At 41.0% G+C, this 17971-nt stretch overlaps 1 protein-coding gene across 8 annotated transcripts in view; it reads right to left on the bottom strand.

The window, feature by feature from the left end:
- LOC123812381 (protocadherin alpha-C2) overlaps positions 1-17971 on the bottom strand; it is a 137646-nt gene that overhangs the window by 36312 nt on the left and 83363 nt on the right. For 2 of the 8 annotated variants that reach the window (XM_045829040.1, XM_045829021.1), the window contains exon 1: positions 1343-4476. The exons of 5 other annotated variants lie outside the window; for them this stretch is intronic. In XM_045829040.1, the coding sequence (XP_045684996.1) occupies positions 1343-3907 (2565 nt within the window). In that variant the 5' untranslated portion in view covers positions 3908-4476. Of the gene's footprint in view, positions 1-1342; positions 4477-17971 lie in introns of those variants that run through there. One more of the 8 variants, XM_045829073.1, reaches the window with a different exon arrangement.

Below are 17971 nucleotides of genomic sequence, written 5' to 3' on the forward strand. Positions count from 1 at the left end.
TACAAAGTAGTTGTGTAAAAAGATAACAATTCATCATTATTTATGGGACAAATTTTGGTTTCTGAAATCCAAGTTTAAAGTACCACAAAGCAGATGTCCCTATGATTTCAAGCATGCTTATGGAGACAAACACACTATACAAACACATCTACACATTCATGCACTGTCCAATAATTTATAAACATTCTTCATAATCATGAGCAAGCTGGCCCTATGCCCCCTTAAAACTAGTGTATTCACTAACACCTGTCTTTTCACATACAGTAAGCCATCCACTTTCCAAGGCTTTTGTAGCTATTGCAAACTAAACTTCAGACCCAGAAAATGAACATGTGCTATGGAACATGCTGACGTATTGCCATATAACTTAAACACTTGAGGGGCTTGAAAAGGCTACTTCACATCTCATCAGAACCTTAGGAATTATCAACAGGGAATGAAAAGATATAGTTTGCATTTAAACTAAATGCAGGGAAATCCTCTTATAATGAATTCACACTGTGCCAGGGAAGTGACTAGCAGGACAGTTCTTTCCCCCTTCTCTTTCTCCCCAGTCCCAGCTTGTTCTGGTCTTCAGCATAATCCCACATCCCTAATCCACTCATTCTGTTATCTCCCTGGGCCGACCAGACAAAAATTGGTTCTTTGTCTCTCTGCTTACCACCATTCATTTCCTCTGACGGTCCCTGCTGAAGAGTTACCACATCAAACACCCAAAGCAAACTTGGGCTTCGGGGTGAGGTCCATGTTCTTTGGCTTTATCACCTCTGCCATGAATTTCTGGAATATTCTATCACATGAGTTCAGTGCAATTACTAGAAATATTAACTGGATAATTTTCACTGTAGATAATTCAAGGCATAAACAGGGACCATGCACAGAGGTGACCACCACAGCCCCTAGAGGTTTCAGAGCTTTTTATAAAACAACACTCCTACAGCATTTCAGAGGAGAACTTTCCCTGTGTGTAACATAGCAGAGGCCATTTCTCCTTGAATCTCAATGTTATGCCCTATAGCATTGTTTTATTCTCAAACCTATACTATTTCTCAACAGAGCTGAATTTAATATCAAATATTTAAGGCTAATCCTCATTTCTCACACAATGTTAAGGTCAAAGCTTCATATATCTGAAAAGAAAATGGAAAGTAAAAACAATTCTCTAGTACCACTTTTGCAGAGAGGAAGCACAGCAGATTACAATCAGAGCACACGTACTATATATACTCAGTTTGCCAGATAACCCCTGTCATGGGAAATAACCTTTAAAGCCATGCACATGATATGGAAGGGGGGGTGAAAATTCATGACTTTGTGGAAACCCCCCTGACTACTATCTCACCTCATTTTGAGAAACAGCCTCATTTTTTAGAATAATCAGGTTCCCAGCACTCTGTCCACTTTGTCCACCTGTGAGGTGCCTGCTGTCACTTGCTGCTGCTTGGGCTCCCCCAGGCCCAGGTCCTGTCTGCGCCCCTGTGTTGTAAAACATGAAAGTGTCACTCCCTGAGCCTGCTGTCAGACAGGCCTTGTAGCAATAGGTCTTGGTGAGGGAGCCGTTCCCTCGCACTTCAATGAAGTGAGGCTGCACTTTGAGGCCATGCGGTATCCTGGCATCAATATTGTTATTGGCCTGTTTGTACAGGTCTGCGCGGCACCGCTCCCTCACTCCACAGAAGCCTCCGCAGCAAGCAGTGCCGTAGGCAGTGTAGCGATAGCACTTGATGATGCTCAAAACAATGATTGTCAAAAGAAATATAAAAGATACTGTGCTTAATGCTATTATTAGATAAAGTGTAATTTCAGAGTATGTCCGAGGACTCCGAACGTGTCTCTGAGTATCAGGGAGGATTCTGGAAACTCTATCCACCACAGCTACTGTAATGGACACAGAGGCTGACAGTGATGGCTCTCCATTGTCTCGGACCAGCACGGTCAGGTTGAAAGTGGTTCCACTCTCATCTCCCATCTTCCTGGTAGTCCTAATTTCTCCTGTGTGTAGTTCTACTTTAAAGAGGTCCAGGTCAGAAGTCTGGGCCAGATGGTAAAAGAGCCAAGCGTTTTGCCCAGAGTCTGAGTCCATGGCTATGACTTTGGTGACCAGGTAGCCAGCAGGGGCAGTCCGAGGCACCATCTCAATGGCTGTTGATGAATTGGTTGAGGTAGGGTAGAGGATGTAAGGGGCATGGTCATTCATGTCTACCACATACACGTTGGCGGTCACAGTGCTGCTCAGTGGTGGGCTCCCCTTGTCCTGGGCCTCCACAGTCACCAAGAACTCCCGAAACTTCTCATAGTCAAAGGAGGTGACAGCATAAAGGCTGCCACTGGTAGGGTCAATGGAGACATAGGAGGTGACTGGCAGCCCTTGAATCTCCCTCTCCAGGAGGGAGTAGGTCACCTCTGCGTTCTCCTTTTCATCTGGGTCTGTGGCTTGCACAGCGCAGAGCAACACCCCTGGCAGATTGTTCTCCTGGACATAGATGGAGTAAGAGTCCTTCAGGAAGCTTGGTGGGTTGTCATTGATGTCAGAGATCTCAACCTGCAGTGTCCGCTGGGACGTGAGCTGTGGCACTCCCCCATCAGTGGCTGTCACTGTGATGTTATAGGCAGCCACCCTCTCCCTGTCCAGCGCGCCACTCACTACCAGTGTGTAGGAGTTTCCAAAACCGTTCAGCCGGAAAGGCAGTGTGGCCTCCAAGCCCAAGCTCACTTTCCGGTTGGGGCCTGAGTCTTGATCATTGACACTGAGAAGGGCCACCACGGTGTTGAGTGCAGCATCCTCAGGCACTGGGCTATACAGGTCTGTGAGTACCACTTCTGGTGCATTATCATTCACATCCACGATGTCCACCAGCACCTTGCAGTGACCCACCATGGGCACTGGACCCCTGTCAGTCGCTTGTACATAGATCTGATAAGAAGAGGCCTCCTCATAATCCAGCGCTCCACTTACCCGCACTTCCCCTGTGCTGGCATCGATGCTGAAGAGCTGCCTCTCCCTGTCCGACGTGTAGCTGCTCAAGGAATACCTGAGCTCTCCGTTGGAGCCCTCATCCGGGTCTGAGGCATTCAGCTTCACCACCAATGTGCCTGGCGGCGCGTCCTCCCGAAGCTGGACGCGGTATGTGGACTGGTCGAAAGAAGGAGAATTGTCGTTAGTGTCCAGGACGCGCACGGAGATCTGAGCTGTGCCGGAGCGGGCTGGGCTGCCGCCGTCCACGGCTGTGAGAACCAGGTGGTGCCAGACTGCCTGCTCTCGGTCTAGGCCCTTGCGCAGCACCAGCTCCAGCACCTTACTGTTCTCCTGAAATGGTTTCAGGTCCAGTTCGAAGTGCTCGCTGGGGCTGAGCTCGTAGGTCTGCACCGAGTTGGCGCCCACGTCGGGGTCCTGCGCGCTCTCTATGTGAAAGCGCGCTCCAGGCGCCACCGATTCGCTTACCTGAAGCTGGTAATCAGACCGCGGGAAGCGCGGCGAGTTGTCATTGATGTCCAGTACCTCCACCTCCACGGCGCTCACCGCCACGGGGCTGTGCGCCAGCACTTCCAAGCTGAGCAGGCAGCGAGGCCGCTGCTCACACAGCGCCTCCCGGTCAATGCGCTCGTTAACGAAGAGCGCTCCGCTTGTCAGGTCCAGCTCCAGATAGCGCGGGCTGGGCGAACCCAGATGGTTAATGCGCAGGCAGCCTGGCCCCAAGCGCCGTAGCTCCAGCCCCAGCGCTCTAGCCACGTTGCCCACGAGCGCGCCGGGTGCCTGCTCCTCCGGCACTGAGTATCGCAGCTGGGAGGCCGCTGGGCCCGGCAGCAACAGCAGCAGCAGCGGGAGAGACCGCAGCAGCAGCCAGGGCATGGGCTGCCGTGGTCGTGTGTGCTCTGTCGCCCCAGGTCTGCTGCACGCCAGCTCCATAGCCACTGGCCGCGGCGGAGGCAGCCGGGCAGGGCCGGAGGCAGCAGCTTCCCCAGCCGCGCTCCACGCCCGGGCCCCGCCTCCGCCTCCGCTCCTGCGGCCAGGCGCCCGCTCCCCACGGCTCACGCGCTAGCAAACGCCGGCGGCCGCTCCCCCGGTAGGCCCTCCGGAGGGCTCCTGGCCCCGCCGCCCCGCTGACTCCCCATATCCCAGCTCCTCCGCTCGCCGCGGAGTCGCTCAGCTTGGCTTCGCTTCCTGTAGCCTCTGCCGCCGCGGCTGCTCCAGGGGGAGGGAAGAGGAAGCAGAGGGGAGGGGGGTCGTGCTCAGCTGGTCCCCGTCCGATTCCGCACCGAGGTAGCCGGCGGCCCGCACTGCTCGCTCTCTCCAGCCACTCCAGCCCCAACTCCTGCACTCTGGACCCACCGGATCCCAGCAGACCACGCGGACACGGCCACTCCCTTTCTCCCTGCCCCCACCGTCCAGTTCATCCAGCCTCCAAGGTCCCTCGACTGCTTAACGGTCTCGTAAGGAGATTATTGTGGGAAAAGCAGTTGTCCCTAGGACTCCGGCTATCAGCTCCCCAGGAAAAGATTTCCAAGCGCAATGAGAAAAATAAACGGAAGGCCTCAGCTGAGCAGGGCGTCTGGGCGGAGGCTCCACCTTCGGAGGAAACAAACGCGGGCCGGGTGGGGGGCGGCGGCGCTCTGGGGTTATTGGTGATGGGGCTTGATTCTTTACCTGACCCCAACATTTTTCCTGGAAAACTCGTGATCACTGCATAAAGTATTCAACTCCTAGGGCAAAGGGAGGGGGTGGGGAGTGCTGTCTTCCTTCGGAGGAAACCTAGAACTAGCGTTCTGGGATTCAACACTCAAGTCTGACCCAAGCCTTGTGGCCCTTCCTTTCAGCGGGTGCCTTGGCAAACAAACAGGAGTTCAGGTTTCAAAATTCTCTCTTTAAAAATTTGTCCCCATGAAGTTGCAGGCTAAACTCTTATTTTACCCTTTTGATCATAGTGAGGGAATCTGGTAAAATTTTAAAGAGATTCTTCCCTCAAGCTTTTCCTTATTTTACTTCAAATCTTTTTCATTTATCACCCGAGACATTTTCTTTGTTCTTTCAAGAGTAATTTTTTAAATGTTCTTTAATGGATGACAATGTCCTCAAGAGCCCACAAAACCATTCAATCAAGAGAGTTACTCTTGATTTCCCAAACCTGCCTGGAATTCGTTCAGACTCCATTATAATGCTCTGCAGTGAAAAGCCTGCTGTTATTAAGCAAAATGTGGGAGGCTGTGATTTATTTTACAACAGCCAGCAGTTTCAATGGCTGCAGCTCACCTTCCAAAAATATAACGCTCCTTTACATCTGTGAGTCTCAGTTCCCCTCAGACTCCACCTCGTATTGCTGCAGAGGCAACAAAAAGACAACCACTTCTCTTTGGTGAACAGGAAGGCAGAGGGGTCACAGGAATCCTTCCCATGCTGTGTCACTGCCTCTGCATCTCTGTTCTGAAAATACACTCTTCCCAAGCCCTGTAATCTCTTCCCCAAGAGCTTAAAATCCATTGCCCCACATGCAAACAGCACTCACAAAAATGTCCTTTCTCTTCTTGGTCTCCTAGCATCTTCCTCTGTGGTCATTTTCCAGTTATGAACCGAACCGAAGCCAGACTAAGACCTGACATTTGTCATAGAGGCCACAAGGCAATGATTCTGACACCCAGATTTCAGAGGCCTGGACTAGCACATCCCTTCCTTCCACCCACCAAGTGCACTTGCTGACAACACTCCACAAACTAACCAATTGTATTCCAGAGAAGCTCCCAGTTTCCTGCTATCACTGCTGCTTCCTATTTGCCCTCTGTTCCCTCCAGAGTGCAGAGTGGAAAGCAATTTCCATCACATTCTATCCCCATCTTCTTTCTTAAGTCCCTGGCTTCTCCCAAAATGTCCCTGCTGTAACCTTGTCTCTGTTTGCTGTGGTAATCTGATCTCAGAAAGCCTTAAATGCTCAAGTGCATGAATTGGCCTTTGTCTTCACTCATTACTTACTTCTGAAAATAAATGGCTTATAAATGGAATTGAGTTATAAATTGTCAGGGAGAGTGACCTTTACTTCCCTCATCTCCTCCCAGGCCCTCACCGCGGCTGCCTCCTCTGCCTGCAGCTCAGAAACGTGGCCACTGGGTATTGACCATGTGTGGCCCTGTGCCCCAGAAAAGATCACAGGCACTTAAGGAAGAGATTAATGGAAGCCCCCAACTGTCACATCTTGGGAGAAAAACCAGGGCTTGTCTTTTAGCAATTTTGTCATCTGCCAGCAAGGACATCTGCCAGCTTGTCCATTTTGATGTGTTGGGATCATAAGCTTCAACTAGTATTTATTCCCTCAAAGACTGAGAAGGCACACATAGAGCCAACACAAGTCTGCCACCGCAAAGACATTGCTCTGAAGAGATGGTACAATCTATACTTGGCGCCACAGTGATTTAATTCCCCATGCTGTTGTACTTAGTCTCTCGTCAACCTTACAAGTTGGTGAAATGGGATTACTTAGGCTGCTGGCCAGTGCCCTATCTACAGATTAATGCTAATGCCTCTACCACACTGTTAAGCATTTCTTTCCCTTGGATCTTAAAGAAGTCCCTATTACAAAGCAGGATAGCACAGTGACTAGAAAAACAGACTTTGCAGTCATTCACACCCCTGCTGATGACTAACTCTGTGGCCTTGGCCATGTTACTTAACCTAAGTTAATTAGGGACAACAATATTAAGTAAAACTCATAGGGTCATTAGGGTTACATGAGATGATATACATGAAACAATGGGCATAGTGACTGATGAGTATAATATTAACTATTATTATTAAAATGCAATAATTTATTATCATCAGATAACACCTTAGTTGACCATCTATACGTGGCAAGACACTTTAGGTGTCAAACACAGAGAAGCACCTGTAACTATGCCAGACAGGAAGTCAGTGATGATGGGAAGGGGAGCGTGCACCAACATTATGCTTTTCCAAGTATTTCTAGAGTTACCCTATATTTGGAAAACGAAAACCAGTCCCTTTCTACATCACCAAAGAAAAGGGACTTCTGGCATAAGTATTACGTCAAGAGATTTATTTCTTCATGAGATATTCAACTTTTTAGGATATGTGAACATACTTTGGCAACACAGTACAAACAAGTTCCCAAAGATGCTATCATCTCCGGAGCCCAGTATAGACTTGGCACGGAGATACTTAATTAATATTTTTTTAACATCATCAAGAACTGAATTTAGAATTTTACTTACACAATTCTTGCAAACAGAAATAGCTTCTTTTTTTCTCCCCCTTTCTGAATCTTATATTTAATTCAAGGTCCATCCCAAAACCCACCTAACCCCTGAAACATTGCCTATTCTAAACAAATTGGCTGTTTCTCTAACTCACAACTATTAACAACTGAACCTAAAACAAAACAAACACAAAAATGAACTAGGCAAACAACTAGAACAGGAACAGAATCACAGAAATGGAGATCACATGGAGGGTTATCATCAGGGGGGTGGGAGGGAGAGAGAGGGGGAAAAGGTAAGGAGAATAAGTAGCATAGATGGTAGGTAGAAAATAGACAGGGAGAAGTTAAGAATAGTATGGGAAATATAGAAGTCAAGGAACTTACACGTACAACACATGGACATGAATTAAAGGGGGGGAATGAGAGTGGGAGGGAGTGCACAAGACAGAGGGGAATAAAGGGGGGAAATGGGACAGTGGTAATAACATAATCAATAAAATATATTTAAAAATAAATAAACATAATAATCTTTTTCTCTTTCTCAGTCTACCAAATATCTCTGAATGCTGACATGTGTCATTCTTTAATTCATCAAAATTCTGTAATATTATTTCTTTAATTATAAGCAACCTTCAAGCAGAAGCCATGTCTTACATTTCTGTGTATTCTTTGCAGCATGGGAAACCTTACAAACTCTCAATAATAAGTGATGATTGTTTCATTTTCTTCAGATCTCTTAGAAAATTCAAAAAGAGCTGCTTCAGTTCAGGCACTCGCCCTCTGTTGTATATGGTCAGACTACGTCTAATAGAGACGTAGGGCTTGAGAGCCTGCGATGATTTTACTACAGTTTCCTTCCTTTAAAATTTGAAAATCAAGGCATATCTAACCTGGAGACATGAAGAAAGACTCTTCTCCAAAGTATTATGTTATCACTCTTTCTATGTTGTATTACAGTTATAAAATGAAGGTATTCCTTGCTCATAACAAACAAGAAAGGTGACATGATAAGAGAAGCACCATGATAAGACATGGTTTTGCTTACTGCTGTGCTAGAAAGGAACTCAGAAATAGCATCCCTCCATGGTATCCCTCACTTGTATTTGTAAAATGCATCTGTCGTGAGGTTACTGGGCACAGGAGCAAAACCAATCACAGTACAACTGTATGAAGCCTATAAGAAAAATACTGGCACTCTGTGAGCTCTCCTAATTCACATAAATTTTCCTTTCTCCATTATTAGCATCAAAAAACATTTTACTTTAGGGAACCAAACAATCTGGAGCCTTTTGGCCACAGGGCAAGGGCACATGCTCATTTATTTGACCAGGCTTTGGGCTGACCATTATAAAAATATCTGCCAAATAGGGAAGAACCTAATTTTCATTTTTAAGTTGTGCATTTATTTATGTTTTCCACAAACCAAGCACATGATATATAATTTTAAAACACAGACAAATGAACATCCTTTGGGGCTACCTTTAGTCCAAGGCAGTTTAAAAAACTCCCTCTTGTTGGGAAGGAACAGGACCTCTGACCTGCACACAGCCCCACAAGGCACACACTTTCCAGTATGATTGCAGCGTTCCCTGCAGTTACAGCACCCGGTGGATGTGGCAACGGCACATTCCCTTCCCTGCAGAGGGAACACATTATCTTCTAGGGACAAATCCTCTAAATGTTTTATTCTGCAATGTTTAGTTGATTCTTAAATGAGGCATCAGAAAATTGCTCAGAATAAACAAAAGGACTCAAACTATCTTTGAATGAGTAACAATGAAAAGGGAGAATCTGTTGAAGGCTTGGGACAGATTCTGCAATATGAACAGATGAACTCAAACTATTCAATTATTTTAGAGTTTTGCTTCTCTATCCATATTCTCAACTGAGATGGCCTAACAAAAATCACAGAATGTTAAAAGTTGAGAGATATTTAGAAACCATCCCATCCAAATTCCTTATTTTTCATTGAAGAAAATGTTTAAGCGAAACTTGAACCTCAAGATCAGTGAGGAGATACGAAGTATAATTGTGCTGTAAAGAAATCAAGAGTATGTAGCTAGATAATGATCTACAAATATGACCAAAGAAACAAATTTCCTGTCTTTAAAGTTCCATTGAACTTGATATAAATTTCTTCAAAACTACAATATTACTAACATGGCTCTTTATGAGCACTTAGAAACAAAAACATTCATACTAGGGACTATTTTTTAACTGAGCACTGGGAACATAAAACCAACCACCTAGACAAACATTTGCATAGGCATTTTAGATTTTCGGTTGCAGAAATCATTGATAAGGGAAATGCTACAGGCCGAGCCTATCTGGAATTCACAGAGACATTAAGCAAAGTCTCCTAATATCCTTGCAGACAAAATGAAAAAAAGAAAGGCTGAAAGACAGGATAGTTAGGCAATTTTATAATTGTTTGAATAACTGTGCCAAAGAGTACTTATTAATGGGATGCTTCAACTTGGAAGAAGTCTGGTAGGTAACTGCAGAGACGCATCCATCACCGGTCTCATCCCATTCAACATTTCATCAGTGACTCATGACGTGGAAGCATCAAGTTTCCAAGCTAACCTAGCAGCAAGTGGAGCTTTCCGGAATACAAATAACAACTGCCTAGGTTAAGCCACGCTTCTAATTCACTAAAATTACTACCAGTCTTCTCTCTAAGACTTCACACATGACAGAAATTTGTAAATTTGTATTTAAGTTCATTTCTGGCTTCTAGTATTGCCATTAAAACCTGTTCCAAGTTTCGATTCATCACTTGGGGCCTTTTATTTTAATAGAAAACTTTGTTTGGCCCTGTTTCGCCCCTGCAATTCTTGGGATTTTAGCCATAGAATAAAATTGGACGGTAATTTGGCACCAAAGAACATTCTTGTTCCCAAGTGGGTTTTAGCCAAAGCATTCATTGATTTGGATATTTTTCTTTTCTATTTCAAAAATTATATAGGTATTGTTGAAGTACCTCTAATCTGAACTGTTTTCCAAGATATGACCTAAGCTCAGTCTAAACAAAAGCCACCATTTCTCCTTTCTATACCCGTCATGTTTGCTGCTTGGTAAAAACTAAACATCCTATACCTCTGCCTTAGAAGGGTCAATTCAAAAGTTTTTGTTCATATACTCAGTATGCCAAGTAATTGTTGGCTTTTTAGGTCCCCGTTGCATCCTGATGCCTTAACACTAACAGTTTACATATTATTTCTATACATATTATCTCATTTAATCCTCACAAAAGCCCAGTGAGGTTGGTAGTAATGAATAAACTGGATCCCAAAAAGACAAAGCAATTTGTCAGAATCTCTAGGAAGCTTTTTTCCATGAGATTGTAATATCACATTTGACCATTACACAAGCAATCCTAACTATGAATTATATCATTCAAAAACCAAATCATTATGTTGTACAGCTAAAACTAATATAATGTTATGTCAATTACACCCCAGTTTAAAAAAAGGAATTCTATTACTGGTCTCAAGCTATTAATTTCCAAATATTTTATATGAGATCCTATTCAATTCTGTTCACACCTACAAATTTCTTTTTCTTTTAGAGACTTCAATTGGACCTTCTGTATATGTTCTCTAAATGGCTGGACTTAGCAAAACTGTGATGCTAAACAGATTTGTGTTTTACATCCCAACCTCTCCTGTCAGTGCCATCTTCCCACCTACAATATTTGCCTAAGTAATGGGGTTTTACAAGTGACTTTGACTTTTCTGATGTAAATCTCATTCATGTGTTCCTTGTGATGGATTTTGTTACACAATTCCTTCAGCAGTTATGTGTACATTATAAGGAAGATAAAATATAAATCCTCTAAATTAGCCAAGAGCAGATGTACTGTGTTTTCTGTGAATATTAAAAGATCCTTTAAGACACTTTCATGAGATAACTAATGTTACCTAAAACCTTTCTTTATCAAAGCTCATTTTATCACAGTTATTTAGAAAAGAGTTATAGATTCTTCAGTTTTGTGGTAACCTCAGAAATGTTTCCATTCTTTAGATAGTAGGAACTAGAATTAAATTCCACTGGCAATTACAGACCATAATCCCACTTCAAGAGGTTTTTTTAATTAAAGATTTTATTTATTTATTTTTAGAGAGAGGGGGGGAGGGAGAAAGAGAGGGAGAGATTGATCAGTTGTGATCAGTTGCCTCTCAAATGTGCCCAAACCACCACAACCAGGCATGTGCCCTGACCAGGAATCGAACCTGCGACTTTCTGCTTTACAGGACGATGCCCAACCAACTGAGCCACACTGGTCAGGGCCAATTTTGAGGTTTTTAATCATATTGGTGGTTAGATCATGAACCTAGGTTGGAGCCTCTTATAGGAATCCTGTCTGATGTAAAACCAGAATCACAAATCAGACTCTACTATTTATTAATTATGTGTCCTTCGGAAACTTGTTTAATTTCTATAAACTTCAGCTTAATAAAATAAGGAAAACATTGTACTTGTTACAGTTGCTGCTAGACATTTACCGAGATGGAGTTTGTAAAATTTTCATTGTATAAATTCTTGACAATTATTAGCCAGGAAAAAAGAGGAGACAGCATGGGGATAGAAGTCTCATGAAATTATCCAAGTAGCCTAAGGAGAGAGAGGAGGGAGATAGAAAGCCCAAGCTCTTGCACACCCTTTTTTTCCCTATCACAAGGAAAGGAGGCATACTCTACTTGACTGACAGAATTGAGAAGGAAAATCTAGTGATAGATCTATTTATACAGCATCTCCAAAATAATGATCTCAAAGATTTTTAAATCACTTAACTTGATGCACCTACATCAAGCAACTAGCAATTGCTTGATACCAACTTCAGCTTTTCAGTACTGTATAGGAAAAAAATACACAAAACTTTCCAACTAGGTAACACTTTAGCTTTTGAATTTTCTTTATCTAAATCTATTGGGTAATTCTCTAATAAATCCAGTTAACAGAAGACAGTGGGGTAGTAACTTTAACAAAGTTATAAAATTAAAGCGTAGAATGATTCAACAATTTACTAGGAATACAGAGTTAATGTCAAGCAGAACTAGGTGAAAATCTCACTTTCTTTCTAATTCAATGTCACATCTATTACAACAGACTTGTCATCCTAGGATATGCAATATCCTTTGTAATTAAAATTCCATCATAGCCTCCCATGATTGGTTTTCTGCAGTACTCTCAAGCTGGACTAGTATTCCTTTGATCCAATTATGATAAGCTCATTTAAAAATCTCAACTGTACATGAAACATTTATTGGTTCATACATCAATGCATACATAGAATACATTGGACAGCTGTGTCTCCTAGGATATGTGGATTTAGTGTAACATAAGCCAGAAGTAATTGGGAAATGAAAGGGGTTTTCAAATTACAAAAAGCCATGTTTTTCAAGGATCAATAATGATGTATTAAGAAAGTAACAATTACCCTGATAAAGTCAGACTGTGAGTTCCCTGGGTACAATGACGAATATCGCATCCCTGGATGCAAAAGCCAGCTGTAATTCTGGAAAGTTGGCAGTTGTAGGCTGGGGGTAGACACAGCAAATTATCACTGATTATTTCCTATTCTTATTCCCCCACCCCAAATATTTTGAAAAAAATCACAGAGGTATTCAACAGTGTTACAACGGGAAACGCCAACCTGGAAATACAGGTTGGCAGGTTGCCAGTGATCCCCTTCTTCTTCATAATAACTATTTTAAAAACTCTTATATGTTGAGTTAATGAAGCAAGATTTAAATTTCAATTCATCAAGCATTCATTTAGGATCTAGTATGTGGCAATTCCAGAGCTAAGTGCTTTCACGTATGTCACCAAATTTAATTCTCATTAGAGAAACATTTTAATATTCCTCAAGGTTATTGAGGCAACACCGAAAGTGATTGGAAAAAACTGAACTCATAGATCCAAAGAACAGATTGGTGGATGCCAGAGAGGGGTAGAGAATGGGTGAAATGTGATCAAAAGGTACAAACCTCCACTCATAAAATAAGTCAAGGGTATGTAATGTCCAGTATGGTGACTATAGCTAATCATACTGTACTGTATATTTGAAAGTTGCTAAAAGAGTAGATCTTAAAAGTTCTCATCACAAGAAAAAGTGTAACTATGTGTGGTGATGGATACTAACTAAACTGATTGTGATGATCATTTCCCAATATATATAAATATTGAATCATTATGATGTACACTTGAAATTAACTTAATGTTATATGTTAATTATATCTCAATGAAAAAAGATAATGGAGTGAACCCTGTAGGCAAGCAGGAGTGCTTGATAATTTTCCAACAATTCTCATTTAGGATTTATCTTAAAGGCAGTATAGTTTGAATGTCCAGATATAGATATTTATATTGTTCCTGGATTTAGATAAGCTTAGTGGTTTTCAAGCTTTAGTGTCCATGAGAATTTCTTGGTAGAGTGGTAACAATACAACTAGGAAATTGTACTTGGAAAGATTTATGTGATTTTTCAAACTTATTATTACTTAAATATAATACTCACCATACACAGTTGCTTTTAGAACCTAACCCTTGAGTAACATTTTTTGCACTGTATTTATATTTATTTTTAGCTGCTCTTTATTCTTTTGCTATTTTGAAATCTCAGGATTTATAAATAAAAAATATTGCCTTAAGTTAGACTGTCAGAGTCTTAACTGCATAGATAAATCAGGACCAAACAATCTCACTACATTCTGATTAAAATAAAACATGTCCACTTTCTGATCCTGCCGAAAATTTCATTCATTCAACATTTATTGAACATTAATTTTGTGACAATGACTGAACTAAAAACCTGAAACTTCTGAAGCACTTTTCTGGTACCTTTGATGTGTAGTTTTAATCTATATGTTGTATGAGAGTTATGTGTACAGAATTGTTCTCTCCTGATCAGCATGCTTAAGGACAGGGTTCACTCATTCATTCTATAAATGTTGATTGAATGACTATTGTGTGTCAGATTTTCTGATTGCTACTGGAGACACTGTGGCAAAAGAAACAGGCGTGGTGTGGATCATCATGGAGTAGTGTGCATTGAGGGAGGTGAATTCTAAACAAGGAAATAAAAAGGAGGCAAGAGTGATAAATGTCATAAGAGAAACAAGAAATAAGGATAAAGGAGACTTCAAGGAGCTATACTTAGATATGGATGTCAGGGAAGATCTTTCTGAGAAGATGACATTTGAATTGTAACTTGAAGGATGAGAAGAGGCCAGCCATGGAAAGAACAGTGAGGAGAGCGCTCCCTGCAGAAGGACTGGCCAGTGTGAGAGGACTTGTGCCTGAAGATCAGAAAGCGAGCCAGTGTGGCCAAAGCATAGGAAACAATTGGAGTGTGGCAGAGAAGGGTGAGGAACAACCAGGGGCCAGATCTTAAAAAGTCTTGTATGTGATCATAAAGAGTTTGAATTTCATGCCATTTATTCCCAGGTAAGCCACTGTAGGTTTTAATGAGGGGTGTGAGATATTATCCTAATTGCTGCATGGAGAATGGTCTTTGAGAAGTAGGGGTAGGGGTAGGGGTGCAGGAAACCCAGTTACAAGGTTGTTGCACCCATGCACAGGAAATTAGATGGTAATGTGGACCAAGGTAATGGTTGTCAGTTGAAGATGGACACCTGTGAGCTGAGTTCCAGGTAGAATGTACAGGAATGATTAATGAGAGGACAAATTCCCCTTGACCGAGGAAGCTGTCCAACAAGACTACCCAGTTTCTGGCATGAAGACCTAAGTGAACAGTGGCATCAGCTTCTAAAAACCCTGTGGGAAGAGAAGAGCTGAGCAGGTCTGGAAATCAATGGTTTAGTTTGAGGCATGTGTGAATTGCCTGTGAGAGAGCCAAGCAGAGAGGTTAGGTAATGGGATATGAAGTGTGAAGCGCAGCAGAAGGGTCTGGGTTGAAGAAGTTAAAATTCCAATGAATACATATTTTTTGAATGAGTGCGGATGGTAGCAGCTATCCTTTAGCCTTTGATAGCACCTCCTATCCTAGCCTTACTCTCCTTTTCCACTGCAGTGATGCTCCTCATTTCTTAAACACACGCCCCTTTCTGAAGTGGTTGCAAAGTTGTCTGAAATCAATGATCTACCCAAAGCGAAGGGTACCTGGGGCTCTGGGTATTCCTAGAAGCAACTGATGGAGGCAAAAACATCTGGGGACCACCGGCCAGTGCAAGTATATTTGTTTATACTGATATTTTTTAAAAGCCTCTCCTGTACATATGTGCTGTTTGAATAAGTGAAAACAAATAGCCATAGATTTGAGGGTTTTGAAAGGAATAAATTTTTGTTATACTTCCTGTGTGATGTATTTTTATTTTTTTCTTGCCTTTCTAGTTATTTTATTTAGGTTCAATAATATTAAAGATATATGCTGCATGTACAAAATTCAGTTTTCCAGAATTGTAAAAAGCAAAAAAAAAAAATCCCAAAAAACAGTGAGTCCTTTCAAGTCTCATTTTTCTATAGACTATGCCATTAGCAGATAATTATAATTATATCCCTCCAGACTTTTACCTATGCATATATAATATGTACATTTATATACTTTATCAAAACATAGCCACACTCCACACACTATAATGCAACTTTACTTTTTACTTTTAATTAATATATATGATGGACATCCTTCTGTGTCAGTACATATAATTCTGTTTTATTCTTAGTAATGGCTGCATAACATTCATTATACAGATATTTCATAATTTATTGTTACTCTGTGATTGAATATTTAGGTGCATTTCCAAAAGTATGTGCATGTATATGGCTGTGAGTTTATTCTGACAGGTGTTTAGTTAAAGATACGCGTATTTTAATTTTAGTTAGATATGCCAAAATGTTTCCCCCATTTTTTTGTGCCCATTTATAACTCACAACCAAAGTTAAATCAGTCAATTCACTTACTTCTGATTTGTCTCCCAAATTCTTAATTATAATGAAACACAGAATTATGTTCATAGCAATATTTTGTTTTCCTTAATAGAAAATTATATCACAATGTATGTCATATGACTCCCATAAATACCTACATGCTCCCTGAGAAAGTCATCTCACTCCTTTGACCTTGCCCCTCTTTTCTTTTTCCTCCACTGTATACATTGTTCATAAATGGTTTTATTCACACTCCAGGCTTCAATGATCATTTTTAAGAGGGTGACTCAAAGTCTGTATTTAGAATTCAGACCTCCCTCAGATCAACAAATTCAGCTGACTACTTTCTACCTCTCCCTAGATGACATTTCCAAACTGAGCTCATCATTGCCATAACCTCCATATCATCTATTTATTTTACTATTATCCCTCACAATTACTAATGAAGCCCTATCAAGTCTACTCCTTATGTTATATTAAATTCCTTCCCTCTAGCTTCAGTTGAAATCTTTCTTCCCTGTATATCTTAATGGTAGTTTAATCTCCCTTCCTCCACGGTAGCCCTACCCAACAAAGACTATATAATATTACTAATGATGTCTTACCAAAATTTAATTCTGATAATGGAACTTCTACATATTAAACTCTTACAGTTTTTAATCTGCATGCTATTCTTCAAGGTAAATTTAAGGTAAAATAATAATTTCATCGGAATTTTCATTGACACAGGGCCAAAGCCAACTAATTTGAAGAAAATATACTTTTGTAACATTCCATCCAAGAATACATCATTCCACTCTATATAAGATTTTAAACTATTTTTTCAACAAAATTTTACATTTTCCTTGCACATTTCTCATTGAAGTCATTCCTAGGTATTTCATGTTTATGGCTGTTCTGAATGAAATCCTCTCTTTCCATTTTATTTTATTTTACTTTTTACTATTGGAAAGAATAAAAGCTATAATTATTTGGATGCACATCATCTACCTTGGCACCTTTATGTAATTGGGTGCAAAACAATTCAAACAATCTTTAATTAATTTGCTTTGATTTCCTAAGTACACAGTTTGCCATTCTTAATGCATATATATACTAATGTAAAAATAATTTATATGGTCATATTTTTTAATCTGGAAATAATTCAAATTATAATATATACTGTTAGTAGAATGTACTAGTCATTAAAACTATGCTGACAAAGAGTTTAATAACATAAGACCTTGTGTAACAATATTTAGCAAGTGAAGAGCATGAATTTAAAATGTATATGCTTTCCTAAATTTTACTATATTCAATAATAAAGATAAATTAACTTTATAATAAAACACCATATACTTATGTATAACTACAACTATTTTTTAAAGTATGCATGGAACTTTTTTTTTAAAGAAGCTACAGAAATATGTAACTGTGACTGTGCTTGAATATTGGGATTACCTATCATTTCTTTTCCTAAAATGTCTGCAATGGTCATGTGATACTCCTTACTGGGAAATTTAGTTTTAGATCTTTTTTCATCCCCACTGGTTCCCTATCTCCTCATGATAAAATCTAAAGTCCTAAACATTTCTTTGAGGAATTTTCTTAATCTGATTCTTCTGTAGTTTTCTAGCTTCAGCTTCTTCCATGCTTACACATTTATATTGTGCTCTGGTCAAATCAAACTATTTTCAACTTCTCGTATGCTTTCTCATTCCTCTAGGCCTTTATGACTTTTACTCTGCCTGAAATAATCATTCTCTACTCCACCTCCTTGCTTCCCAAGTCATCCATTAATATTCTGCTAAAAAGACATCTTACATGGAAAGATCCCCTTGCCTGCCCCCCACACTCCATCCAACACCATGCTGAGTTAGTTGCTTCCTTTCTGTGTT

The sequence above is a fragment of the Phyllostomus hastatus genome, unplaced genomic scaffold, assembly GCF_019186645.2.
Source record: "Phyllostomus hastatus isolate PE091 unplaced genomic scaffold, TTU_PhHast_1.1 phas_contig_150, whole genome shotgun sequence".
NCBI lineage: Eukaryota > Metazoa > Chordata > Mammalia > Chiroptera > Phyllostomidae > Phyllostomus > Phyllostomus hastatus.